Source organism: Perca flavescens, chromosome 15, assembly GCF_004354835.1.
Source record: "Perca flavescens isolate YP-PL-M2 chromosome 15, PFLA_1.0, whole genome shotgun sequence".
Taxonomy (NCBI): Eukaryota; Metazoa; Chordata; class Actinopteri; order Perciformes; family Percidae; genus Perca; species Perca flavescens.
In genome coordinates this window covers 13,080,844-13,108,679 of record NC_041345.1, presented here as the reverse complement: position 1 = coordinate 13,108,679, position 27,836 = coordinate 13,080,844, and the positions used below count along the sequence as shown (strand labels likewise).

Below are 27,836 nucleotides of genomic sequence, written 5' to 3'. Positions count from 1 at the left end.
GTGAAACAGACCAAGCAAAGCAAACCAAAGGGAAAGGGACCAGTAGAGGACATGGTGGTTCAGGCCTACTGTATGGAAAATAATCATTATTGACAGAAGCACAAACCTCTGACTACATATTTGACCATGGAGGTGACAAAGGCTCCAGTGTGCACTAAGGATAACACACAGTCCAGCACCCCAGCTGGCCCGCCACCCAAAAGGTGATGATGTTCTCTCAGATGGTTGTACACATTTGCTTTAGGTGTGTGTGTGTGTGTGTGTGTGTGTGTGTGTGTGTGTGTGTGTGTGTGTGTGTGTTATTTGCTATATCTGTATTTATTTGTTTTTGCTTTGTAGGCTGACCAGGAACAGCACCATTGCTGCACGAGACAGACTCACTATTTACTTCCATGCAGTTCTCTCAAAGGATTTCAAATTTGATCCACAAGAAGATCGTATATTCATCAGGGCTGGGTTCCACATAGGGAAATGGGAGGAAGATGCAGTTGAGCTGGTTGTGTCCAGGTACGTATTCTTAAATGAATTGTCAGTTTAGCTCAGATGGTGGCCTAACACATGGGCACATCAAACAACACCCAAAAAAGAATCCTCCAGAATTTAGTTTTGATTAGGTAAAAGTAACCCTTTCCCACAGTCATTGCCCTATTTAAGTACACATACTGTGTATGTACATATTTGCTTGTTGACAAACCTGCTATAACTACATCTACGATCCCCAACTCAGGGTTAAACTACCTCCCCTAGTGGCAGCGGGGTGCAATGACTATGGATTTGTTCATGGACAAACTGGGCTGCTCTCAATGGCCCTCATTTATCAACCTAACGTAGAAACCAGCGCAGATATGAGCGCAGAAATCCTCTTACGACAGGCTTCACGTGTGATTTATGAAACGTTCGTATCACACCGATCAGGGCGTAAGAATGGTCGTACATTGATAAATGTAGCGGCTGGAAACGATCGTCATTTAAATATCACGCCCCAATATATTCTGGCTTTTGAGGCCTCGCTCCTACAATTTACGACATGGCGAGACGTAATCCGGCTGAGAAGCGGCACTTTTCAGAGGTGGAGATTGAAACCCTGATATCTCTGGTTCATTTGCACTAACGTGTGTACTTTTTGGCAGCCTGAAAACTGTTATTAAAGGCTGTAGAAAGAATGCGGAATGGAAAGAGATCACTGATGCGGTCAACAGTGTTGCCGTAGTAAATCGGACTCCAGCTGAAGTTTAGCCTATTTAATTTATACATCCTTGACGCATTTTCTATAGTCCTAATAGTAATATACAGGCTTATTGCAATCTCTTAGGCCTACATGGTGTACCTATATTTAAATAAACACACGGTAGCGGAGTTTATGCAGTGTCTTTTATTTTACTCGTGTTTTTTTTTATGAGTCAGAACAAAACAACAGCTGAGGGAGAGTGCGTGTCCTCCGCCCCCCCCATGCTGGCCCACCACCTCGACCCTGTCTCCTGACAGCAGAGGGGCTGGGAAAACAAGCCAAAATAACTCGGTCAGTGGCAGAAATAAATCGTACACGACATAGAAATGAAAACCTGAATAATAAATAAAAATGTTGTGCATCGTCATGTTTCCTGTAGCCTATGAATATCATTGCCAAACATAACACTATAGGCTACCTTTTAAAAGCGAGGAATAATAATATCCTGTCTCCTTCAGTTGGGGCTGATCTGGACACTGCTCTCTGGGCATCGGGTCATCTGGCTCCATTGCTACATTTATGGCACCCAGTTTCCCTGCAAGATGTTGTGCAGAACCCCACAGGCTAAAACAATGTTGCAGACTTTTTCTGCCGTGTATAGGGTCTCCCCCCACTAATGCGAGCCATCTGCCCTTAAACAATCCGATGGAGCGCTCCACCGTGGCACGTGTGCGTACGTGTGCACTATTGTACCGGCTCATAGAGGTCTTCTAAAAGAGCAAGATCTGCCATTGCTGATAAGTGATCAACTGATGACTTCTCCTTCTCCTGTTAAACTGATTATATGCTGCACTGCAAGGCCACGCTGACTCAGAAACTTGCGTACACGAGTTCAGACCAGACGTGAGATTTGATCGCAGCCTACGCTCACGTCCAAATTGATAAATGCCAAGCTTTGCGTAGGAATCGGCGTACGCCCATCGTACGCCTGTTTTAGGTCGTACGCACGTTTCATAAATGAGGGCCAATGTCTTATCTCACTGGGATAGTTTGTTTTTGGGGTTGTATGAGTTACTTATCCATAGTCAGTGTTGTACTTACAGTTTGGAGAAGCAGGCAGGAAGACAGGCACGGATTCTAATCGATGCACTGCTGTGGATGTGAAACAGCTAAACATATTTTAGCCACCTAAAAAAAAAAGGCCCACCAAAAAAACCATCAGTTTAAGGGGGGAAATAAAGCCGTTATCTATGTTCTTGTCAAAGCCACAAGACTATAAAAAACAATAATTTTACCTCGCAGCACACAAGATCGGTTAGTCTTTTGTTAGTTTGTTCGCAACAAAAGTTGCAGTGCAGCCAAACTTTTCATGTTTACAGCAGTACATTGCTTAGCTTCCATGTCGGTACTCCTGCCTGCCTCTTACTAGGGGCTTGCTGACCATCATCTACTGTATGTAATACACTGACTATGGATAAGTACCCCAAACAACCCCACTTAAAAAACTTCGAACCATCCTTTAACACCACATACATTTGACTTTATTTTCCTTTTCATGCAGGGATCTTGGAGAACATGGTTTTCTGGTCGTGGGCAGTCTAACAACAATCAAAAATAAAGCTGAATCTGTGTCGATACCGTACAAATATGTTGTCTATTACAATAAAAAGAACAAATATGAGTTTGAGTACATATACAAACTGGATTCTACACACCAAACGACCAACAGATGTTTGTTCGTAAAACCACACCTTGTCAATGAAGACGGTAAATGTTACGTTCACTTCGTCCAGCTGCAATTATATTTGTTTGCATGCAAATGGCATCTGATTTATTATACTATGATATATTTGGGTTACACGCAATTAATTTATATTGTATCTTTTTTGTAAAGGAGACTGGCATCAATATGATGACATCATCTGTGCCGAGCCATCGAAGAGCATGCTCAAACGCATTAAAGAAACGCTCTGGCCTGAACAAAGGAGAAGTCTGATTCAAGGCAGAGAGATTGCGGGGAAAATAATGCTCGACACCATATTTGATCTTCTCAGGACCTGGACCCCTACCAATTTGAGAAGTTTTCTGATCCAGCTGAATCAGTTCTGTCAAGTTTATGGGGAGCCTTTTGTGTATGAAGAAACACAAAAGAAGTGGAACTCCTTAAACTATGGGAAAGATGATGTAAGTTCATAATCTTTGTCTAAAAAGTCTAGGTCCACCCAGGTATGGCCAGCCCAACTTAGTCTCTCTGTGTCTCTGGTATAATTTCCTAGGTGAGGAAGATGTTAAAGGACTTCATGCTGACAAACGTGATTCCTCAGTTGCTGAAGAATGGAGACGGGCAGATGCTCTATGTTCAGGATCCCATGAGAGCGGCTGTTATCATGCTCTTTGTATGGAGACATCAACAAGTTAAACTAGATAATGGTGAGCTCCATCGGCTCTGCAATGCACTCTGTTTACCCAAACAAGACAAAGAGGACTTCCTCCAGTACTGGACAGAGTTTTCTCAGGCTGTCGCTATTTTCAAAGAGTAGGTACCTAATCTATTCAATAATGCTGTAGATATATAATTACTTTTACTATTTAATTATTTAAAATGATAGTCACAATCTACTGACTGCAGAGTAACAAAGCCTCTTCTGTTCATATGCTAACAAAGTCTGCCAGATATGTTGGTGTATCTGATACGCGATGTGAAACAATTGGGAATGCAACGATGGATTCTGGTGCTACCGCTCTTCCACTTCCTCAGAGGAACCACAAAGCCCTTTGAAATACCAACTCATGGAAACTTGAAGTACGGCGTACACTGGGCAGGTTTGCAAGGCCTTGACATTGGTTCCGCAGCAGCATACGTGTACAGTGAAGAGAGGAAGTAAGAGTCCCTCACACAAACTTCTTCCAATGAATTTATTTGGAAATAGATGGATATTACTTTACATATCTTTACTTACTCTTCTGTTTTCAGGGCTCTGGTGAATTTGATGAAAAGCCACAGTCACTTGATGGAGGTTGATGCACTTTTAGTGCGATCCTGCACATACTTGATGCCATTTGATGACATGATGGAGTGTATCGTCAACATTAACATTGAGCTTTTGGACATACTTTATGTTTTCACTAACAAGGCTCCTCAGGATATTACGAGCAGTAACGTCCAGGTGAAGTGGAAAAACTAGTTGAAAATTATATATTTCAGAGTTATAGTATGTTTCATTAAACTAATTAATGTTGAATTTTTGCTTTACAGACAGTAACTCACATGCTCTCCCATATCCAAGGAAACCTCATTGAAGAACAGTACAGGTGATTTGCTATTCTAAATTTAGTAGATTTTCAATTGAGTTGTAAAAGGCATGAAGTCACAGATGGATAATTTCTATTTGTTGGTTGAATTGTTAGTTCACATTTGAGTTTAGTTCTTTCCATATTCTTATATGACTATATTGCTGTGCAGATCATGAAATCACATTTCAACATGGAGTGTGACATGTTTATTAAATGTGATGCTTTAACCTTCTGTTTTGTGTTATTGTAGTTCTTTTACTGAGGCTTATAGGAGAGAGTGCCTAGTAACAGCAGTGAAACTGTTGGAGAAGCTCTGCAAAGGTGTCAAAGCATCATATACCCAGAACTACCCTGATGTTCCTGTGGCTTGTATGAATCTGGTTGCATCAGTGTCAGACTTTGTTCACTGTAACAAACAACAGGTATGTGAAGTGAATCTTATAAAGAAAGCTGTTAGCATTGCAGGCAGATTTAACTCTTGCTTTTCTTAAATACTGTCCTAATAATTCTCATTTAGGAGATTCAAGAAGGGGAAAGAGAGCAGCGATATACAAAAGACTCCATCGCCATTATGAGGAACTGGATAAGTCGCTTCTTCAAACAGAATTTGCTCAACAAGGGTTTGTCATCCCTGTACCGTGTTGAGGCTACAGCAGAGATCGAAGTGAGCAGTTTTGTTAGATTTAGTAAATAAATCGTACACAAAATGTGCATGTGTACTCATGTCTTACAACCCATCAGTGGTAGAGAAAGCTGAAAAATGTTTTTTCTTGGTTCTATTTTACAGACGTGGAACAACATAATCTCCATCCAATTCAAAGATGGAGAGTGCACAAAAGAATGGAGACAGACCTTCACAATGGATTTTGAGGGCAAGTTCAAACAGGTATGTGCTATATCTTTTGCACACCCCTGTTACTTTTTGGTTAAACTATGAAATGGGACATATATTTTTTGTGTCTGGTTTTAGGAAACTGCTGTGGATCAAATTGAATTTTACTGCACAAAAATAGAGGAACTCAGTAAATCCCATCCACATGTCGCTGCTAGTATTGAGAGGTGTGCTCTTGAGGCGGTTACATCTTTGTGCCAGGTAGGAAGCCCTTTATTCACTTTTTAAATGTGCATGTAGTAATTGCATATTTTATAATAATCCTGGCCGTATTTAAGAAAAATAATATTCCATTGACAAAAATGAGTAAATTACAAATTAAATCTTCTAAAAACAAATTCAGGAAAATGTTCTTATATAGAAATAAAAGCAACTGCATGAAACACAGATTTGGTTCATCTATTTAAAAGATGCACACTAATGTTAATGGCTGTTTAACCTCATATGCAGACAAAGTCTGAGGGAAAGCTGTTTGAGAGGTTGAAGATAAACTGGAAGTTCGGGAAACTCATCTCAGCCATTATCCAGAAGTCTTGGCCAAAGGACCGACAAGGAAATTATCAGGAAGATGACGAATTGGTCCTTCATCACCTCCTCTCCTGGACTGCCGCCAAAGACATTTTCCAACTACACGGTATCTCATCAGAAATTAATAAACCATTACAATATGCACACACCAAAAAGAAAAGTTCCGTAGGGTAGGCAGATACAATATAATAGTGAAAAACAGATGATAGTAAACCAGGCCTCAGTTTATGATTGAATTCATAGCAGAAACTGAACGTTGTAATAATTAATGGGGTTTTAGAAACACTTAACATGTAATTTCTGTCATTGCAGGTGAAAATGTGATTGAGAAGCTCTCTCAAGATGCCCAGGACAGAATTGCTATAGCCATATCCTCATTCACAGCAATCAACAATCAACTAGTCAATGGAAACCTTAAGACCAGCCTGCTCAACATCATTTTGGAGAAGAGAAACGTCTTCTTAGAGCTGCTGAAGATCGGTAATAACAGTCTGCTTGTCAACAAAGATTTCCCAAAAGATGTGTTCAACATTTAATAATAAAGAACTCCGGATCTGTGTGTGTGTGTGTGTGTGTGTGTGTGTGTGTGTGTGTGTGTGTGTGTGTGTGTGTGTGTGTGTGTGTGTGTGTGTGTCTGTGTGTGTGTGTGTGTGTGTGTGTGTGTGTGTGTGTGTGTGTGTGTGTGTGTGTGTGTGTGTGTGTGTGTGTGTGTGTGTGTGTGTGTGTGTGTGTGTGTGTGTGTGTGTGTGTGACAGATTGCCTCTCTGAGAATGAACAATACAAGGATAATGCCAAAATGAGGAGGCTGTTACAGTGCAGAGAGGATGAAGTGAAAGCTGTGTACCATGAGAAGGAGCTTGTGGACATCTTCTTAACAATGAGCCAAAAACTTAAGGAACATATGACAGGTATGGTGGAGAATCGGTCCGTTTGGTTTGATTACACACTTGCAGCAAATCTAACACATGCTTATTTAATTTCTATGACAGTTGATGTTGCCGACATGGAAGAGAGACAGAAGGTCAACATCGAGATCATGCCCCTGAACCATTTCATGGAGGTTCATCCATTTGACCAACTGCCCTCTGCCATGGCTGGTGTTGTCACCTACTTTGATCTGGGTGAAGAAATCAGGAATATGGCAGAGGTCCTGTTCACCTTTAGAGAGAGTCATATATTCAAAGTATGCTGGGAGAAACATGCCAAACTCCTAGCCACTGAAGAAATGGAAGACTGCAACCCTGGCGAACATGAAGTAGCGGACATTATGGCAACACCAGAAATGATACATGAAGACATTTTCGAGCCTTGTTTTGCTGATTACAAAGACATCTACACTTGTCTGAAGAATGGCAGCATTAGGCTTGAGGAGGTAAACCAGCTCTTCAGAGATTACAAGGGCAAGTACGAAGAGCTTGCTCTGGACCTGGACATCATGTGCAAGATTGATAAATCAACCGACAAACAGTGGATCCACAGCAGGGTTCAACAGATTGAGCAGTATCATGATCTTCATCTAGCTGTGGCTTCAGCTCAAATTATCATGATGGTCAAAGAGACGCTTCATCTTCAAGGGGACTTCAGGGTTCTGGAGACTCTTACAGAAGTTGTAAGTGGCCAAGTTTTGAACTAAGACTGTGATTATGGGAAAATGAATTGGGCTAAAAAAATCTCCCTTTGCATACCACATGTGTGGTAAGTTATTGTATTGTTTTTAATAATAATTTAATATTGTCTTTTATTTCTTCTCTCTTCAGAGTCATGCAGACTTTCAGACAGAGCAGCTCAATCGTATTGACAATGACTTGATACAGGCCAAGATGGTCCTGGTGGACATCACTGAGCCCCGGAGACTGTGCCTACGTGAGCTGGGACTCAGAGGACACTTTGTCAGATGGGTGAAAGATGCACTTGAAGGTAAGAATAGTTATCTGCTGTAGTCACAAAACCAATTTATTTGCTCATTCAGCCAAATACATTCATTCATTTTCAGATATCAATGAGTTGAAAGTGTTCGTTGACCTGGCTTCCATTTCTGCGGGAGAGAATGACATGGATGTGGATCGCGTTGCTTGCTTCCACGATGCTGTCCTCGGCTACTCGTCAATGCTATATGAGCTCAAACCAGACGCTGGTTTTCATGTCCTCAAAGAGGTGCTCAAGAAGCTCTGGAGAGCTTTGGAGAATGACAGCAACCTACCAAAAAAACTGGTAAGAGGACACCTTGCTAACACTACTGCTAAAAGAACTCAACGACTCTTAAACATCACACTATGTAACAGTTTGCATACTAGCCTTATGAAATGGAAAATTAATATTTAATAGCATAATTAAGAATGATCTTCTTTTGTAGCGGGACAGTGCACGCCATTTGGAATGGCTGAAGACTGTGAAGGACAGTCATGGGTCAGTGGAGCTGTCATCTCTCTCTTTAGCATCAGCCATCAACAACAAGGGTATCTACCTGATCAGTGCTCAAAGTGTTAAAAAGGTGAATAACAAAATCAAAGCTGATGGCATCTCTATGTACATGCAGCACAGATGTTTTCTCTGAGAACAAAGTTTCTACAAATAAAGTGTATTTCTGTTTTTCAACCCAGTTGAGTCTTGACACGGCCCTGAAGCTGCAGATTCCAGAGGAGCATGATGAGGGTCAGCAGATGCGCTGCTATTCTCTTGAGGACCTGCGGGAGCTGCAGAATAAACTCATGCTCATGTCTGGGAAAGGTGATCAAGGGCAGAATGAAGTTGATCATTTTACAGAGGTATATTAAAATGTTTCCCTTTTTAGTTAGTTAACATAGGTCATTTTGTTTAGCATAGTAAATACTACTACTACAACTACCAATGCTTCTACTACTAATTATATATAATAATAATAATATTTATAAGCAATTTTTTGTTCATTGTTTTCTCTATCTTTGAAGATGCAACAAGTTGTTGTAAAACATTACCAAAAATCACAATAATTAAAACAACAAATAAAAGGATTAATAAAGTATGGCAAAAAGGGACAGAGCTAATATGTATGACATCAACAGTAATGACTTGGGTGTATTTAATCCATAAAATGTAATGAATTTGGAATCATCGTCATTAGCTCAATGTTTGACAGCATTCACATTTGCATCTGACTTTATTTTGTATTTCTTTTTCAGGTTTTTGCCAGTGTTCAAAGACTAGCTGAGGCATTCATTGCCCTATACACTGCTGGGAATCCTCTGTTCAGGCACTGGGAAGCGCAAATCAACTGCAGTTTTATCTGTGAGGAACACAGCATTGTGATGGACTTCAACCTGGGCAGTGTTCTTAGTGTTGTCATTGTGGAGGGCAGTATAGAGGAGCAGCTTCCTGAATTTTGCAGGAAAATGGAAAAGTGCCTGGACTATTGGATGGATTTCATGGACAAACAAAGATCCCAGCATTACTATCTGAACTACTATACAGCCGAACAGATTGTATACCTCTGCAGCAAGCTGACTCAGCAAAATGTGACCAATATGGAGGACCAGGTTCTCATGCTGCTCTCCTTCGTCAAACCAAATTGCACAGCTTCAGACTTGAGGCAGGTCTGGCATGCACTCCAGTATGAGATCCTCACCAAACCACAAGAGCAAAATGAAGACATTGAGTTCCAGACTTTTGTTATGGTGCCAAGAAGTGAGCTGGGAGACCCAGACTTTCCTAGTGAGCTGGATCCTCTGCTAAGTCTTGTGGAACAAGCAGATGGTTCCCAGAAATTTGATCTGATATGGAATGCTTATATGAAAGACATGAAGAATTATCTTCCCCACATTCTTGATATAAAAAGTCTTGGAAGACTGTTGGAAATACTGGCCAACAAAGAAGATGAGAGTAAAGACGATGAGGGTGAAGAAGACATTTCTGATGATAACATTGGGGATTTCATACAGAGGCAGCTACCTAAAGGCTTGGCTGCCGGGAATCCAAACCTCATTGTTTGCCCACACGATGAGGTCCTGACATCTTGCATCTCTGTTTACATGAGTAGCGAAGAAGAGACACTTCCCACCTATGATGAAGTCCTCCTGTGCAACTCCTCAACACCATACGAACAGGTTGAGCTATTCCTCAGACGCTGTCTCAGCATAGGCTACAGTGGACACAAGATATACTCTCTACTGTATGGAGATCTGCTCACTTATGATGTGAGCTCTAAAGTTGAGAACTTTTTTCAGCGAATGAAAATGCAGAGCAGGAAAGACTACAAACTTGTCATCATCTGCAGCTCGGAAAGAGAACATGCCTACCTTCCCTCAGCCTTCAGCCAGTACAGATTGCACATGGTTCCCCAGGAGCCATTGGCGAGGATCCAGAGGTACCTTCACAAACACTACATTGTCCCAGCAGATCAATGCAGTGCTGCAGCTGCATTCAAAGACAGACTGTGCGTTGGTGTTGTCTCATCCAAAAGGGCTGGTGTTGGTTAGTATATATGTACAGTACTCAGCTATTTCAAATTAATGATGATGAATATTTTACTCCTAAGATTATTGATACCTATGATAGTTACCTTTTTTTTCTTTTAAATGCAGGTAAATCTCTCTATGTCAAGAGACTGTATGAAAAACTGAAGCACTCAACCAAAAAGCCGTCCATGATGAAATGCATCCGCTTGATTGAACCAAATGTTGATGAGAATGTCATCGTTCAATCTCTGTTGGACACCCCCAAGAGGAAAGAACTTGTGATGTTCCATTTTGACATCACATCATCGGTAATAATGAGTCTCAAGTTAATGCTTAGTGCAATATAGCCGTATTACTGTAATAGGATATGTATCAACTGTTTACATATAGTGTTAATGGATTGTGTTTTATGTGATTGAAAAGGTGCAGAAAGGTCTCCATGAGTTTCTTTTTAAATTGTTGATTCTGCGCTATTTGATGGACTCTGAGGGAAAGATGTGGAAGTGCAGTGACACGCAGCTGTATGTCATAGAGATTTTAGAGCCGTCTGTCACGTCATCCAGAAATGACTCACGGCAGGTAAGAGTTTTTACAATTTTGGCATTATCACTAATCATTTGTCATCTGATTTCAAACCATTGATTATCATATGTTGTGGTTTCATCTCCGTTTTCTTTATAGATTCAAACAATAAACAGCACATTCACAGACGTGTTTCCAAATATTTTCTGCCGACCACCCAAAGAGGTGCTATTGCTAGAGATGAAGAAGCAAGAACATCCTACCATTGTGAGCACTGATGACCCACTAATGGATGATGAGGAATTCAGGAGTGCAGCCTTTCAGCGGCCATACCAGTATCTCACAAGGTTTCATAACCACAGCGATCTTGATGCGTTCAAATATCAGGATGTTGAAGGGTCACATTTGGAATGTCTTCAGATGCTTCTCATGTACTGTGGTGTTATGGACCCATCCTGGGCAGAACTGAGGAACTTTGCATGGTTCCTTAACCTTCAGCTGAAAGACTGTGAGACATCTGTTTTTTGTGATGCTACTTTCACTGGAGACACGCTGACTGGATTCAAAACCTTTGTGGTGGACTTCATGATTCTGATGGCAAAGGACTTTGCCACTCCATCGCTCAGCATCTCTGACCAGAGTCCTGGGAGGCAGCAGATGGACCTGTCTGGTGTCCGAGATGAAGACTTGGCTCCTTTTCTGATCAGAAAGAGATGGGAAACAGAACCACATCCATACATCTTCTTTAATGATGACCATGTGTCCATGACCTTCATTGGTTTCCATCTTCAGCCCAATGAACAGAACTCTGTTGATGCCATTGATCCCACCTCAGGAAGGGTGATAAAAAAGAATGTCATGACAAGAGAATTGTATGAAGGCCTAAATCTTCAGAGAGTCCCTTTCAACATCAACTTTGATTGCCTTCCAAGAGGGGAGAAAATAGAGAGAATCTGCAATGTTCTTGGTATCCAATGGCCTCTTGACCCTGATGAAACATATGAACTTACAACTGACAACATACTAAAGATGCTGGCAATCCATATGCGGTTTAGGTGTGGCATCCCTGTCATTATCATGGGTGAGACGGGATGTGGTAAGACAAGGCTCATCAAGTTCCTTTGTGAGTTGCGGAGGAGTGGAGTGGCCACTGAGAACATGAAACTGGTCAAGGTACATGGAGGGACAACTTCTGAGATGATTTACACCAAAATCAGAGAGGCAGAAGACATTGCTTCTATTAACAAGCAAGACTATGGATTTTACTCTGTTCTTTTCTTTGATGAGGCCAACACTACCGATGCCATCAGCAGCATTAAGGAGGTCCTCTGTGACAAGACAGTCAAGGGGAAAAGTTTGATAACCAATTGTGGATTGCAGATTATTGCAGCATGCAACCCTTACCGAAAGCACACAGATGAGATGATTCAGAGGTTAGAATCTGCTGGTCTTGGGTACAAAGTTCGAGCTGAAGAGACTGATGAAAAGCTTGGGTCCATCCCTCTCCGCCAGTTAGTCTATAGAGTTCAAGCATTACCTCCAAGCATGATCCCTCTGGTGTGGGACTTTGGACAGTTAAACGATCACACAGAGAAAACTTACATCCAACAGATTGTGCAGAGAGTGGTTGAAAACAAAGACATCGATGAAAGTTACCTCAAGTGGATCACTGACGTCCTTTCGGCTTCACAGAAGTACATGCGGATGAGAAAGGATGAATGCAGCTTTGTCAGCCTGAGAGATGTTGAACGCTGCATGCAGTCATTTGTTTGGTTCTACGACAACCATGTCATGTTGTTTGCAGAGCTTGAAAAATTTGAGATTACTCAAAATGCTGAGAAGAATGAAAGGCATCACAGACAGCCTGAAGTCAGAGACCCTGTACTATGGTCCCTGGTCATGGCCATAGGAGTGTGCTACCATGCCTGTCTAGAAAATAAGGATAAATACAGGCAGAAAATCAGCAAATGCCTCCCACAAGCATACGTTCCAGCAAAAGTAATGCAGGAAATCACACTCATGCAGGATTTACTTCTAAGTGGTGTGCCAATGGGGAATACTATTGCAAGAAACATTGCCCTTAAAGAGAATGTCTTCATGATGGTTATCTGCATTGAGCTAAGAATCCCTCTCTTCTTAGTTGGGAAACCTGGAAGTTCAAAATCTCTGTCTAAAACTCTGGTAGCAGATGCAATGCAGGGTCAAGCTGCTCATTCTGACCTCTACAAAAAGCTTAAACAGATCCATTTGGTTTCCTTCCAGTGTAGCCCTCACTCAACACCAGAAGGCATCATTAATACATTCAAGCAATGCGGACGCTTTCAGGAAGGAAAGAACCTGGATGAGTACATTTCAGTTGTGGTTCTTGATGAGATTGGGCTAGCTGAGGACTCTCCAAAGATGCCACTGAAAACCCTTCACCCACTGCTAGAAGAGGGATGCATTGATGATGAGCCACTACCTCACAAAAAGGTTGGATTCATTGGCATCTCCAACTGGGCTTTAGACCCTGCGAAGATGAACAGAGGCATTTTTGTGTCCCGTGGTGACCCTGATGAGAGGGAACTCATCGAGAGTGCTAAAGGCATTTGCAAATCTGATGCAATGGTTTTGGAGAAGGTCAGGGATTTTTTCCAACCCTTTGCAAGAGCCTACTTAAACGTCTGCCGCAAACAAGGCAAAGGCTTTTTTGGCCTACGTGACTATTACAGCTTGATTAAAATGATTTTTGCAGCGGCCAAGGCTTCTCAAAGAAAGCCCACTGCAGAAGAAACTGTGAAGGCAGTGTTGAGAAATTTCAGTGGCAGGGATGATGTGGATGCAGTTACTGTTTTTACCAAAAGGCTGCAGATTTCACCCAACCTGGAGAACATCAGTGCCATTGAGTTTGTGAGAGAAAACATTCAAACAGTTGGACAAGAAGAAGAATGTCGGTACCTGCTGGTGCTAACAAAAAACTACGCAGCACTACAGATCCTGCAGCAAACCTTCTTTTCAAAAAGTGGTCAGCCAGAAATAATCTTTGGATCCAGTTTCCCGAAAGACCAAGAGTACACCCAAATCTGCCGCAACATCAACAGAGTAAAGATCTGCATGGAGACCGGTCAAACAGTTGTGCTCCTAAACTTGCAGAACCTCTATGAAAGTCTATATGATGCCCTCAACCAATACTATGTCTACTTGGGAGGACAGAAATATGTGGACCTTGGACTGGGAACACACCGTGTGAAATGTAGGGTGCACAAAGACTTCCGGCTAATTGTCATTGAGGAAAGAGAGGTGGTCTACAAACAGTTCCCAATACCTCTCATCAACAGGCTGGAGAAACACTACCTGGACATCCACACTGTCCTTAAAACTGAGCAGAAGAGGTTGGTGGATGAATTGGAGAAATGGTTGAGACTTTTTGTGTCTCTCAGCAGTCAACACGCATCAGTAGCTCAGGCTTACAAGTACCAACTGCCAGACGTCTTCATCGGCTACCACTCAGACACATGTGCTTCTGTGGTACTTCAAGTAATAGAGAAGCAGAAGGACAATTTGGAGATCTCCGACCCTGAGAGGAGAATACTGGATGAGGCTAAACTCGTACTGCTCAAATGTGCCACACCAGACTCAGTTGTGCGGTTGGACTGCACAGGCCTTCCCAAAGTGGAGAGTGAAAATCTGGCCAGGGTCTACTTTGAAGAGCAGAATAACAACTGTTTAGCTGACTTCATTCTTGCTCACACAAGGCAGGAAGTCCATTGCTACTCCTCCTTCACAGAGGTAACCTTAAAGTTGTCATTCTAGGGTAAAATATATCGCAACGCTGTAGGTATTTAGGATTGAGGATTTAATTGTTATTTTAAACCATAGGTGACAACATTCTCCAGACTTCTGACATCATCTGACCTGGAACCACTAGTCCAAGTGTTGCATAGTGTTGAGCTTCTCTCCCTCCAGCAGTTTGACACCGAGCATTCCTTCCTAAAGAAGATCAGGTTTGTTAAAGAATAATTAGTAGAATATATCATTAAATCTTTAGGTATGATCTCAGTCTAAAGATTAGGCCTATTCTCTGTTTTCTTGTAGGAACTTCCTCACAGCTGAAAATGGCAGCAGCATCACTGGGCCCTGCAACAAGATCCTCCTCATTCAGTGTGATTTTGATGAGGGCTCTCACAGTGCCAATCTCATTGCATCTGCAAAGTAGGTCCAACATTTCTTCTCTGTTGGGTATGCGCAACTGTGGGATTTTTTTGCTCTATTGAGTTTTGCTGTTCATTTTTAGGTACTCAGCCATAAATGAAATCAACAAGCTAACTCAGGAGAGCACAGGAAGTAGGGTGTTTGTCTACTTTATTACCAGACTGCCAAGAATGGAAGGAGGGACCTCCTACGTTGGCTTTCATGGAGGTAAGGCTACCATGACTTGTGATTTCATTTTTTTTTTTGTATCACATTGTTTAAAGAATAATCTGAAACATGTTAATGTTTACAGGCCCCTGGAGATCAGTTCACATTGATGACCTCAGACGGTCAAAAGACATTGTTTCAGACATCAAAGCCTTGCAAAACATGACTATCAGTCAAATTTTTGAAACAAAGATGAGTCAAGGTAACTGATTGATAAATTGTTGATAGCAAATCATAATTTTCTCTACATAAAATGTATTTTGTGGCATTAAATAACAAAATTCTTCTCCATGGAGATGCCGTAGCCATGGAGGTGGATGACATGTACACTGAAAATGAGCATGAGGAAGCAGAGTCAGAGGAAAATGTGAGTACAGACAACATATATTTCAAACATTTGCTGCTGTGGGAAAACCATAACTTTGTAATATATATTTTTTTCTGCCTTTTCCTCCTGCTGCAGGGCTTGTATAATGTTGTGGACACCACAGCACTGGTGCGGAGCTGTGTGCAGGCTGCAGTAGGCATGCTGAGGGACCAGGTGGAAACTGGCCTGCGCAGTACTCGGAGAGTTGAGATCCTGCTGACACTCCTCAGTGACAATGACGAAGTAAAAGGTACTAACAACATTTTTTGTGTTTTTGCAGTTGCAATCATGCTCATCTATACAATCATTGGTCATCATGTTATTTAACTCTTATCAGGTGAATTTCTGCAAACCGTGAAGAGGCATCTTCATTCATTGCTGGTGACTAATGATGGCAACACCTTCTCATCCATCAAAAGCAACTGGGTCATTAAGGAGGCCTCAAACATTGATGCCTTGCAAGAAGGAGGCACCTTCAGGTGAGTGCTTCAGCTGCAGCATACAAAATATCTGTGTTTGCCTTTTATATTCCTAATATGTTTAACAGCACTGTGAACGTTTTGGGGGTCGTGACAGGCACACCTTATGGAAGCGCATTCAGGCTGTGGTCATCCCCCTCTTGGCGCAACTGCTTTCAGTCATTGACCGTGACCAAAACTTGGACATCTTGCTAGATACAAACTGTGGCGAATTTGTCAAGAGACTGTGGTTAGATATCTTTGGCAATGATAAGCTGCTGGAAATCCCACACCTAACATTGGACCACAAGTAAGTGGTGGTAATACTGCACTTTGCATAAAGGATTCAAAATTCCTATACATGTAAGATTTAACCTACGGTTTACTTTACATATTTAAATTTTTTTATCGTTTTCTGTTATCGCAGCTCTGGGACAAGAACAATCCTTGTCCAAAACTACATCGCCCGAGACAGGAACATGGGCTGCAGCATGCCCTTCAGCTGGAGGATCAAGGACTACCTGGAGGAACTCTGGGTTCATGCGCTTCAGCGTGAAGGTAATGGCCCGATAACACTCTCCATAACTGGCCTGTCACTACCACAGTGTTGTTTTGTAAATTAACATGTATATATCTGTTAGGCCACACTCAACAAGAGTTTGATGAGTTCTTTTGGAAGACACCACTGGGGCGATACATTGAGAAAGCAGACCGAGAGGCGCAGACCGAGTTTTTCCAACGCTACCTTCAGGATTACATCTCCATGACAATGAATGTGACTTGTCAGGAAGACCTGCAGGTTTGTTTTTCTGTACTACTTGAAGCCCTTAATTTGTAACGCTACATCTGTGTGATGGCGTGTGCATGTATATACTAACGCACATTATTTGCTTTTCTAGCTCCTGTGTGATGCCCTAAATTGTTGTGTCAATGAGCTGCGATTGCAACTCAATGCCACTGATACAGCGGCATCTCTTCCCTGGATTCATGCGGCTTATCATGAGTTCAAGAACCGACTGCAGAACCTCTCCAGAATGATCTGCATTGAGCCCCAGGTGACCCAGCACCTCTTGAAGAATCATCATACCAGAGACGGGGTTGAAATGGTGAGCATCTAAAGACTATTTAGTTTAAATAATTATTTGAATATAAAATAATACTTTTTCTGCTACCTTTCAATGTTTTTGAATTTGCCTTGCACAGTATTGACTTTAAGATTAAATTATGTTTGTTAATTTTAATATTATTTACGTTGCCCTTTTTAGTGGCCTGTTATGTGTAGTGATCATATTTTCCTGTCTTCAAGATACTCGATGTGTATGCTGCTTTTGCATGTGTGGAGTACCTTGAGCCTAGACTCCTGGACACCGATGCCCAAAGACAAGCCTGGCTCAGACAGGTCAAAAAGCTCCAGGTTCCCATTGAGTTGCTCTGCTCAGAGGACATTGTGAGACACTATGGAGAGAGGAGCAAGGCGATCGTCTGTAGAGTCCAGTAAGTCACGCTTAACTAAATATACATTTAAATAGTGGGACAGCTAGCAGTAGATACTGTTTTAGCTCAATTGAGATGGTTATTTTGTTTGTGTTTCGTTGTTCTTAGAGCTGGATGGAATCGGATATTTTCTCTTTCTCTATTTGTGGAACACATGCTGCTGGGCATTGAGGAGGTAGAGAAGAAGCTGACACCTTTAGTTTTGGAGCATACAAAAGGGCTTTGCCAGGTTGGTCTGGGTTCTTTGTACTAACCTGAATTTTCCTGAATTCACTTAATCGCTATAAAACTACATCAACAATAATTCCTTTGTCCTTAATAACATGTATTACCTGTACTCTGTCATAGATACTGGAAAAAAATTCTGACCTCAAAACTCAGCAGTCATTTGAGGCAGTAATCGGTTTGCTCAAAACCTGCAAAGATGGAGCCGTTGAACGCATCTTCAGGTAGAAATTCAGTTTTCTATCATTTGCCTTCATCAGAATCTTTACTGTACTTTGCCTCCACCTTGTGTCATCACCTGTTTGTTTTTTCCAGGTTTGGTCTTACACTGTGCCCAGTGTGTATGGGACACCCCCAAGATCCGCTCTGCCTGCCATGTGAACACATCTACTGTGTTGCCTGTATCAAACAGTGGTTGGTCCCCGGTCAGATGTACTGTCCCCTCTGCATGCAGCAAGTTAATGACGACCTCCCCCTGGTTCCTTCAGATGCCATCAGGTTGGTAACTGCATGCGGATTATAACAAGAACTGATTTTAAATTTTTGTTTCTCATAAAAGGCACAGATATGGTGTGCTTCTTTACACACACACACACACACACACACACACACACACACACACACACACACACACACACACACACACACACACACACACACACAGTGCTGTTATAAGTTTCTTCATAGGATCAAGGTAACTCCATGTTGTGTAAACCTGGCATGTACTCAATTTGAACAAAAAGCTGTTGTGTCTCTGGTTTTGTGTAGGATTCTAATCAACCAACATGCTCAGTTCAGGAAGCAGTGCAATGCTTTCTTCATTGACCTGGTGTCCACTGTGTGCTTCAAAGACGACTCCCCTCCCTGTTCAGCTGTCATTCTCCATTTGCTGTCCTTTCTCATGGTGGAGGCCAACACTGTTCCCATTCTCAGAGGTAGGGCACTGCTCTGACCCTGGTCACTTGGGTTTGTGCACATCCATGTATCTGCTTACACATGTGTTGTCAGCTCTGATTATCCTTTTTGTTTTTTTCCAGTTAATCAACACATGTTGACAAAGGTACTTTCTCCATTTGATGACTCTGTGGATAAAAATCCAGTGGTTCGGTCAGTAGTGCTCAAACTGCTGCTGAAGTACAGGTAAGGCGCTATGGTTGCACATTGGATAAAGCCTACTTATGTACGCTTCTAAAATTTTTGCACTGTTTCAAATTTTTGTATATATTTTTCTGTTTCTGAAGCTTTGATGAAGTTAAAGGTTACCTGCAGCAATATCTGGTGGCAGTTGAGCAGAGCAACATCTTGGAGGAGACTGACAAAACTGAACTCTACTCGTTGTACATTAACTGCCTGGAGGTACACAGGAATTCTGACTTTTTCTTTGTTTGTTCGATGAGATAAATTAGATGCAAATATGCTAATCACACCTGTGGGTTTTGCTATCTTGCATTGTGATGCGACTTTCATATGATATATTCCCCTTTCATTTCTCTAGGATTCCATGTTTGAAAGGTTGCAGTTCAGGTCCATTGCAGACCAGCAGATGTGTCTGCAGGATGAAAGTGCCTTCCTGACTGATTACCTACAATCACATGGTCAGTCTGCTGAAACAGCCACTGTGGAGTATCTGCAGCAGGTGGCCAGAGTGCGTATGGACCTGGATATGGCTGCTAGCCTCATCGTGGAAAAACTCAGAGCAACAGGTGTTTCATTTTGATGAAATACAGGATTGTCTTCTCACATACTGGTCATGTACTAGAGATATGTAATTAGTTTGTATTTTAGAATGTGTTAATTTTACCAAAATTTCATTCTTTTTTTCTTCTCTTTTTACTCATTAGTAGAGGCTCGGGAGACTGGTCAAAGAACCACAGCCTTCCTGACCAGTGTGGTGAACTTATGTAGGCGCAGTAGAAACGACTGGTATCGTGTCTACTTGATCCGTAAGATCTGCAGCCAACATGGAGTGGAGTTTGTCCTGAAACTTCTCAAATTGGATGACATGCGCTGGCTCTTCCCTGAAGAAGTGCTGCAAAAGGTTCATTTACCCACATTGTGATTTTTGATGAAGGCACGGTTGTATTCTAAGTGTAATGCTAGCAGTTACTAAATAGTGTGGTTGAATTTTCATTACACCCAGAGTAAAGAAGCCACCCCGATAGACCAGTATCTTGTGTGTGGGGAGCACTACAAGACCATCAGAAATTCTGTCGCAAAGGGAGTTATGGAAGGCAAAATGGACGGACTGGACGAGACTTGTGAGGTAACGTTACGTAACGTTCTTGTTGGTAACTGAGCATCTGGTCAGGCCTCTGTTTTTGTGTGCTTGTTTACATGGGTATCTTGTTGCTCTTTTTCTTTATAGGGGTGCAGATGCTTACCGCAGTGTACCACAGTTTATCTTTTGTTGGCGTTGTACAGAGAAGTCACCACTCTCTACAGAGAAGCCAATGCTAGCTTCCATCCCAAGCCTGAGGTACATCTTATATTAATAAGACCTAATGTGCTGCTCGGATATAATCAACTTGCACCTATTTGTGCAAATCACCACAAGTAAACTATTCTGAAACTTGTTGTGAGTTCATTTAACTTGTTTTCAAGTCATATTTTGCTTGCAATTATGGAATGGGAACCAAACACAAAAATGCAGTTCTTTACTGGACTGTTTTCTGTCTTTGTCATTAAATTACTTATGTTTATGTATATTTGTACCTGCAGCAATTGGAAGCCCTGATGGCCTACATCCAGAACTCCAAATTCCTTGCCAGCCCACAGGTGAAGGCGTTTGCCAAGTCTTTGGTGACCAACCGACTCGGGCCATTGGTTGTTTGTCCCGGGGCCCCTGGTGCCCAGTCCGTGTCGGTGGAATTAACTATTCACCTGGCTGCTGTCGTGATCTGCGGGAACAAGGGGATCTTAGCTCCCCTGCAGCAGCTTGCATTGGCACCTGCCAACATGCAGGTACAGTGTGTATATTGTCAGCTGCTTTCTGTGTTTGCAACTAGGCCTCCTCTTCTTGTAGGTGAATTGGTTTATCTGTGTTTTAAGCTCCCAACGTCTCCTTCCAGGCAACGCTGCCTGGAAGGCACTAGGATTAGGCAATGGTTATGGTTAAGGTTAGGGTTAGGTGCCTTGAAATCAACGGTCGCAGTGCTGCCTGGAAGGAGACGTTGGGGGCTTAAAACACCATTGAGTGGTGAATTGAATGTGTTTTTATCTGTTGGTACAGGCAGCCTTCTTGCCAACCATGCCAGAGGACATGTTAGCAGTGGCTCAACAAGCTATGGGACAGTTGCAGTGGTACCGTAAGTAAACAAAAAAAAAAGCTCTACCCATTGTAGTCAAATATCATTGAAAATTCTATACAAGTAATTTTTGATTTACATTTACCATAGATTGTCCAAATGGTCACCCCTGCACCATTGGAGAGGTATGCTATGTTCAGTCAGAATTTCTTTTATAGTATTCTTTTCATACTCTGAAGAATAATTTTTCTTTGTGTCCGGTTTCTTTTTCTTTAGTGTGGCCAGCCCATGCAAAAAAGTCATTGTTTGGACTGTGGTGTTGAAATTGGAGGAGACAACCACATACCTGTGAGGGGATTTCAAGCCGTTCCGTTGCAGTAAGTGGTCTATCAGTTAATTCGAAAAAAGAATAGAATACAGAATAAAGTTAATTAGTGTATATTTTCTTTTAATTGGTATTAATTTATTAATTGTCTTCTCACAGGGGTGACCGCACTCAGACAGGCCACATCCTCGGCAACCCCAGTCGCAGGGACAATCCCGACATGATGGACACAAAGAGCATTTCACCTGTTCCCTTCACCATGGTCCGCATGCTCACTCACATGGCCATGCTGCTGGGTGCCTGCAGCCACCCACAGGTAGCTTAAATAATGAGTCCAGTTCTAATGGAGATCCTTCACCCTGCAACATATTCTTGAGTGTTTATAGGTGTAGCAAAAAAACAACAACCCAATCATTCAAGTGTTATAGCACTGTTGATATCTTGCTTGCATTTTAAAGGGAGGAGTCTGTTCAGTCATCCACTTTATTTGTGTTTCTAGTCCATCTCTGCCATCATCAAGCCTCCAGTACCTGACCCAGGTGCATTTCTACTTGCTCACCTGCGAAAGGACATGAAACATCTTATCCGATCCCTGGGTAAAGGGACAGATGATACAGTCAGCGCTGTTCACCTGCTCATCAGCAGCCTCCTGGAACCCAAACAGCAACAAACATGTAAGGAACATAATGATACCAAAAATATCTGAATCTGAATACCAACCCGTGTCCATCAATTTAGTGCAGCTTTGTTACGGTTTTCACTTCTATTCTAAAGGTAGTGAAAGCATGTTTCTAAAAAGTGTTGTGCCTGAACCTTCTTCTACCTTGTTACTGTAAATGTGTGGGCTGCAGGAGTGACAGAAAATAGAAAAGAGAGGAAAGGGGTGCCCTCCAGTGGTCAGAAATGGTGTGGTGTTCATATGCAATGTTGTATGGGATGTTATGAAGGTGTTACTTTATATTGGGTCATTTTAAGTCACTCAAGGCAACACATGCAGGATCTGGTTTTCAGGATTGTTGTTTGCAATGCTAGCTCTATCTTTCCATATGATCCAGTATGATATGGTGATGTTATTACAGTGGTAAATTACTATGGTAATACAGCCTTATATTATGTGCAACATTTTTTACTTGTTTTGAGACCTACCTACATAGGATACATTTGGCCCTCCAAAAATGAAACCCAAAATTCACTGGATTACCTTATACTCTTTAACACAGCTGGTCTTTCCTTTCAGGGCCGGTTCCTTATGACAATGTGCTTTCCACCAAAGAGGCTAGAAATGGATGGGAGATGGAAGTGAGCAACGCCCTCATCACACCTCAGCTGAAGGTAAAAATACTTTTAGAGCATTTGTTCTAAATGGGAACAAATAAAGCACAATTAATTTAAGCATATAATTTTGCCTGTTTGTAAAATATGTGCATATAACAAGTTTTCTTATGTCATTTTCTCCACAGCACTTGGATAGACAGCTAAAGGAAGTGAACACATTCATCCGGGCTGACTCTCGCATCTCTGCCAATCCAATCATGAAGCTCATGTTTGGCGAACCCCGTCTCTTCTTGGCCTCACTGCCCCAAAATTCTCTGATCCACGGTTCTGCCGTGTGGAGCTGCAGGGAGAAAGTGTCTCTGCTGAGCCTCACCCACATTGTAGAGCAGAATGATGGCAAAGACACCCTGCCGGTGCTCTGGAGATTTCTGCATAGGGTAAGAAAACGGACACCGGATATGCAAGTCCACTTTTAAAAGTCAGCGAAATAATCCATTGTAATAAATATAAACTGAAATGGCAAGACTGGCTCTGTCACACAACAAATTTTAATAAATTGTTTCTTCTTTAATTTTCACATACTTTACCAGTTCACGAAGAGCAACTGAACACACCACTGAGGCATGCATATATATATATACATATATTATATTTTAGGAAGCAGAGCTCCGACTGGTGAAGCATCTTCCTGATATCCTCACGCTCCAGAGAGATCTGGTCAAGAAGCTTCAAAACATCACTGAGCTGACTTGTGGCACCATTGCCGAATTCCTCCAGAGTCAGAAAGCAGGTACTGAAACTAACTACGTCTGTCTATGCCAGTGGTTCTCAACTTTTTCAATTGTATGACTCACTTACAGAAGATATGCAAAGTTCCACGCAGTTCCTAATTACCTCTTTCTCGGAAATGTCTTAGTAAAATAGCTGGCAACTTTCAATTTTTAGAACCTGCTTGCCAAGAAATGAGTTGTTTTAACCTGGAAGGAGACAATGGTTGAGTGTTCTTAAAAGAGCTTAATCTCTTCCACACAGGAGATGTCTTAATATGCTATAGACAGTCTATCCAATTTACTGCAAGTCATGCCTCTGGTTGACGTGTGTACTCTTTTCATGTGTGCAGTTTCGCTGAAAGGCTGGTATGATAAACACATCAAGATCTTCCTGACAACCTGGAATCAGCTCAGAGTGTCTTTGGCCACTAACGGTAAATACAAACCCACTTTGTTACACCAACACTGGCTTGTCCAACATCCTGATTCGATTTGAATTGAAATGTTGTCGTTCAGGGGAGATCAAGATCCCAGCTGAGTTCTGCCAGAACGACCTGGACCTGGACAGTGACTTCAAGGTGCTGTTACCACGGCGACAAGGCCCAGGCCTGTGCTCTACAGCCCTTGTGAGCTACCTCATTGCTCTGCACAATGACCTGGTCTACTGTGTGGACAAACACACTGGAGAGGAGACCAGGTGGGGGCGCTCATGCCACATTCTTCTCACTTGCACATGTTTGGCTCTAAGAACATATGTGTAATCTTCTGCCCAAAATATGTACTGCATTTATGAATTCATATTTCTGAGAAATTGTTAAAAGGATAGAAACAAGTATTTACAATTAGTATTTAACATTAATTAATTACCACATCATAGGCAGAAAGGGTTGAAAACAGAAAAAATGAAGAATTATTAATATACATAACACATACACACTGGCTGACTGGTCTGTTTATCCCTCCCCCAGCTACAAAGTGAGCCCGGCGGATGTGACTGACCTGCATGTGATTCGGTATGAGCTGGAGAGGGACCTGATGCCCCTGGTTCTGTCAAACACCCAGTACAGCATTGAGAGGGGCCAGGAGACTCTTCATGAGTACGACTTGCCCAAGATCCAGCAACAGATCGTCTCCCGCTTCTTACTGGGCAAACCTCTCATCACTCTCAACGTGAGCAAATGGAAAGCACAAGCAAAGCTCCGAAATGACTTTTTTTTTTTTAAATACTTTATGCCTCTGTCCCTTTTCCACAGGGCATCCCAACACTTGTGAACAGACATGAACGCAACTATGAGATTATCCTGAAGGATTTAAAAGCAAAAGTCCAGCAAGTAAGTTGTAATATACAGTACAGTACTGGAACTACCATCAGTTTATGACAAATGGTACATCAACATGTTGCTGTAGATAATCTCCTAAGGAGATGATCCGACCTGTGTCTGTGTGCAAACAGGAGCCTCTTCAGACTCTCACGCTGTTCTCCGTGGCTGGGGAGTTGCACTCCTACAGTGAGGTGTGCGAGGCCTTGTCCACACTGGAAGTGGCCCTTGGTTTTCTCGCCATGACCGGGGGAGAGCCTCACATGCAGCTGTCCTGCTACCTGGAGGAGGTGCTGCAGATGGGAAACCAGATGGCTGCACCTATCCTCAAGGTCAGCCTGTCGGAGTCACCGGTTATTTTATCTTTCGCTTCCACAGACTGTTGTGTTACTTTGTATACAAACCATTTGCCAAATGTGCCCCTAAAAGCAACTTTTTTTGTGGTCTGACTTTTTTGTGTCATACTATACGTTTACTTCCCCGAGTATTGGATTTAAATAAACATTGTTTTAATTGGTGTGGATCTTTTTTTATGTGGTAGACATGAGATACAACTTAATGTTCTCCCTGCTTTGCTCACAGGCTCTGAGCATGTGCTGTCTAAAGCATTGTGTGGCTCTGTGGCAGCTGTTGGCCTCACTCAAATCAGAAAATATGCTGCGGCTCAAGAGGGTAAGGCATCAGTATACAGATACAGAGGTGGAAATGGTATTATTATTCGTGGTAGCAGTTGCTTATTACATTTTGCTTACTACATCTGTATAAAAGTGCAGTATTATTATTATTATTATTATTATTATTATTCCTATTCCATGCATTCTCTGTGTTCTTCAGGATCCATTTGTGGAAGTCTCAGAGAAGTACAAACAGGCTTTGAGTGAGGACGAGCACAGGCTGCTAACTGGCTTCTTTTCGAAGAGCAGCGCTGACTCTTTCCTGCTGGAAATGCACGAGTTCCTGGTGCTGGTCCTCAAAATGCCCAACGCACCAGCTACCTACAGGCCTGACTGGAGGTAAAACAAAATGTTTTTTTATAATAACCCTTACACGTGTCTATACATTCTTAAAATCGTGTCTAAAATTAAGCCCGGATCATTCAAAAAAAAAAATCTGTTGCTGTGTTTTTGCTCTTTGTTGAAACAAAGTGCATCTTGTTCCATTCCTACTTTGAGCAAATTTGGCAAGATTTAGCGTGCTGCACACAAACAAAGCTGAAGTTAACTTTGGTCAGAGTTGGCTCTCTACATTTTACAGGAAAAAAAAAACAGAGACAAACAGTGATGTTGATTTTTACAAATTTCTTTTGTTTGATTGTGGCTTGGGGACATCCCATAAAGATGAAACCCTATGTCTAAGTAAATACTGTGCTAAAAAAGTAACGTAGCCGTTAACTTAGCTTTTTTTTGTATGAATTATTCAAAATGTACCTCTAATCCTCTGCCTCAATGAAGTGTGCCAGGTGTTTTTGCTACATGTATGTATATTTATGCATGTATGTGTGATGTCAGATCACATATGAAGTATGATCATATATGAAGTATATGTTTTGTCTCTTAAAAGCCTGAAAGACACACTGGTGTCTTACATGGAGCGCAAAGACCTGGACACCCCCGCTGATGTGGACGAACTCTTCCCAGTAGAGATCTGCCTGTCCCAGTATGTTGAAGCCTGGAAGTTCATCATGGCCTTCAAGCAGGAACGCGGTCCGAGACAATGAGGACCAGATAAAAGGGTTGTTTTGTTGTCCGCCTCCTTTATTTGATTTCATCACATCCCTCAGATGAAGTTTACAATCATGACCAATCAACAGTATTGAAGTGGTATGGAAATGTGTATGTGATAATTTGTGTATTTTACACATTTATCCAGAGATGTGCCTTTTTAAGAGCACTTATGTTTAGCTTCATAGGGCCACAAAATAGGTGTGTAGTTCACATGTACAGCTCACCTGTATGAAGAGGTGAACTCTGGGGATTTCCTTATGATTATCTGTTCTTGCTTTGTGTGGTTTTTTTTTTCCTGAGCACCAACATGTACAGAGTTTCTGTACATCTCAAAGTCTTCTTTCTTGCACTTTACTTGTAATGTGAATTTGTCTGTCTCAAAGAGGCAGAAAAACAATCTTAATTCAACTCAGGTACAAAATTTGGAATAACTGGTCTGAAAATCACCCTGACCTAAGTCACTTTATCAAGAAAAACATGTCTTTTCACTTTGCTTAAAGCTGTTTTGTCAATTTCATCCTTTTTGTATCGCTGTTTATCATGTTATGTTGATGTGCCATATGTATGTTAAAATTGCACTTGCCTTTCTTTCACTTTTTAAATTCATGGTCTAAAAAAGTGTTAACTTAAAATTGGTAATACATACTCCTTCCAATAAAGCAAACATTTAACATTTATGGGCTTGTTTTTGTATTATGAGAAAAAATTACATAAACCATGTTTTAAATGTGACATATTATTCACCTCATGCTAGTGTGGCTTAGTGCTGCCCCCTCCCCTTCCTGGCTAATCACAGTCTGAGTAATATTGCCATAACTTGTCTAATTACTTGTCAATATGTTACAGCAGCAGAAATATATTTTGGTGTATTGTTAATGTTTCCATTTGCCACTGAAGCTATATTATTTCCTCAGCCAGCTATGAATTGGACTCTGAGTAGTCTTGAATCCTGTTATCATAGTGGAGTGTGACCGTAGAATATTTTGCAAGTGCAAGTAATGAAATGTGGATTTCGTGCTTAGATTCACCTCCTGTGAGACTACTATCATTTATGGTCATAAGCAGATTCCACTGTCTTCTGTCATTTTTGTTTCTTGTGTGATGTTGCCATCAGCTCAAAGGGTACATATGTTTTGTACATATCTCTAGTAGTATCTGCCTGTAGAGATCATTTTGGTCTTACTGTCCCAGATTTTGAGATATCCCTCTGACATTTCTGTTGCTGGTTCCCTTATAATTCCCTTGATGTGTACAGTTGCAAAGAGTGTTTTACACTAGATTCTCAACAGCTTTACTACTAGGCCACAAGTAAATTGCTCCTTATTTACATGCTACATCACTGCCAAAAGCCAATGGAGGCTATCCATGATAGAGTGCTCAGGAAATGGCTGCCTGCCTTAAG

General features: G+C 41.7%; 1 protein-coding gene across 1 annotated transcript; it reads left to right on the top strand.

Moving 5' to 3' along the window:
• The first annotated feature begins 126 nt into the window (after window positions 1-126).
• On the top strand, window positions 127-27,111 carry rnf213a (ring finger protein 213a). The gene is made up of 63 exons (XM_028599236.1): window positions 127-203; window positions 340-507; window positions 2,730-2,935; window positions 3,063-3,352; window positions 3,445-3,704; window positions 3,834-4,049; window positions 4,143-4,335; window positions 4,425-4,480; window positions 4,713-4,884; window positions 4,980-5,126; window positions 5,250-5,348; window positions 5,433-5,555; window positions 5,805-5,989; window positions 6,190-6,362; window positions 6,638-6,790; window positions 6,872-7,491; window positions 7,640-7,799; window positions 7,876-8,093; window positions 8,236-8,373; window positions 8,483-8,647; window positions 9,041-10,328; window positions 10,439-10,620; window positions 10,736-10,891; window positions 10,994-14,602; window positions 14,693-14,817; window positions 14,909-15,025; window positions 15,108-15,232; window positions 15,318-15,434; window positions 15,529-15,599; window positions 15,696-15,849; window positions 15,937-16,078; window positions 16,176-16,367; window positions 16,485-16,615; window positions 16,699-16,856; window positions 16,957-17,163; window positions 17,364-17,551; window positions 17,660-17,780; window positions 17,900-18,000; window positions 18,092-18,274; window positions 18,545-18,711; window positions 18,814-18,916; window positions 19,018-19,132; window positions 19,272-19,479; window positions 19,618-19,814; window positions 19,917-20,039; window positions 20,142-20,252; window positions 20,495-20,737; window positions 21,006-21,081; window positions 21,172-21,206; window positions 21,298-21,398; window positions 21,506-21,662; window positions 21,846-22,020; window positions 22,584-22,678; window positions 22,807-23,058; window positions 23,279-23,411; window positions 23,742-23,825; window positions 23,908-24,088; window positions 24,360-24,561; window positions 24,645-24,722; window positions 24,845-25,042; window positions 25,293-25,382; window positions 25,545-25,723; window positions 26,271-27,111. The coding sequence occupies exons 1-63, from the start codon at window positions 127-129 to the stop codon at window positions 26,425-26,427; spliced, it is 14,646 nt and encodes a 4,881-aa protein (XP_028455037.1). The 3' UTR covers window positions 26,428-27,111.
• The last annotated feature ends 725 nt before the right edge of the window (window positions 27,112-27,836 follow it).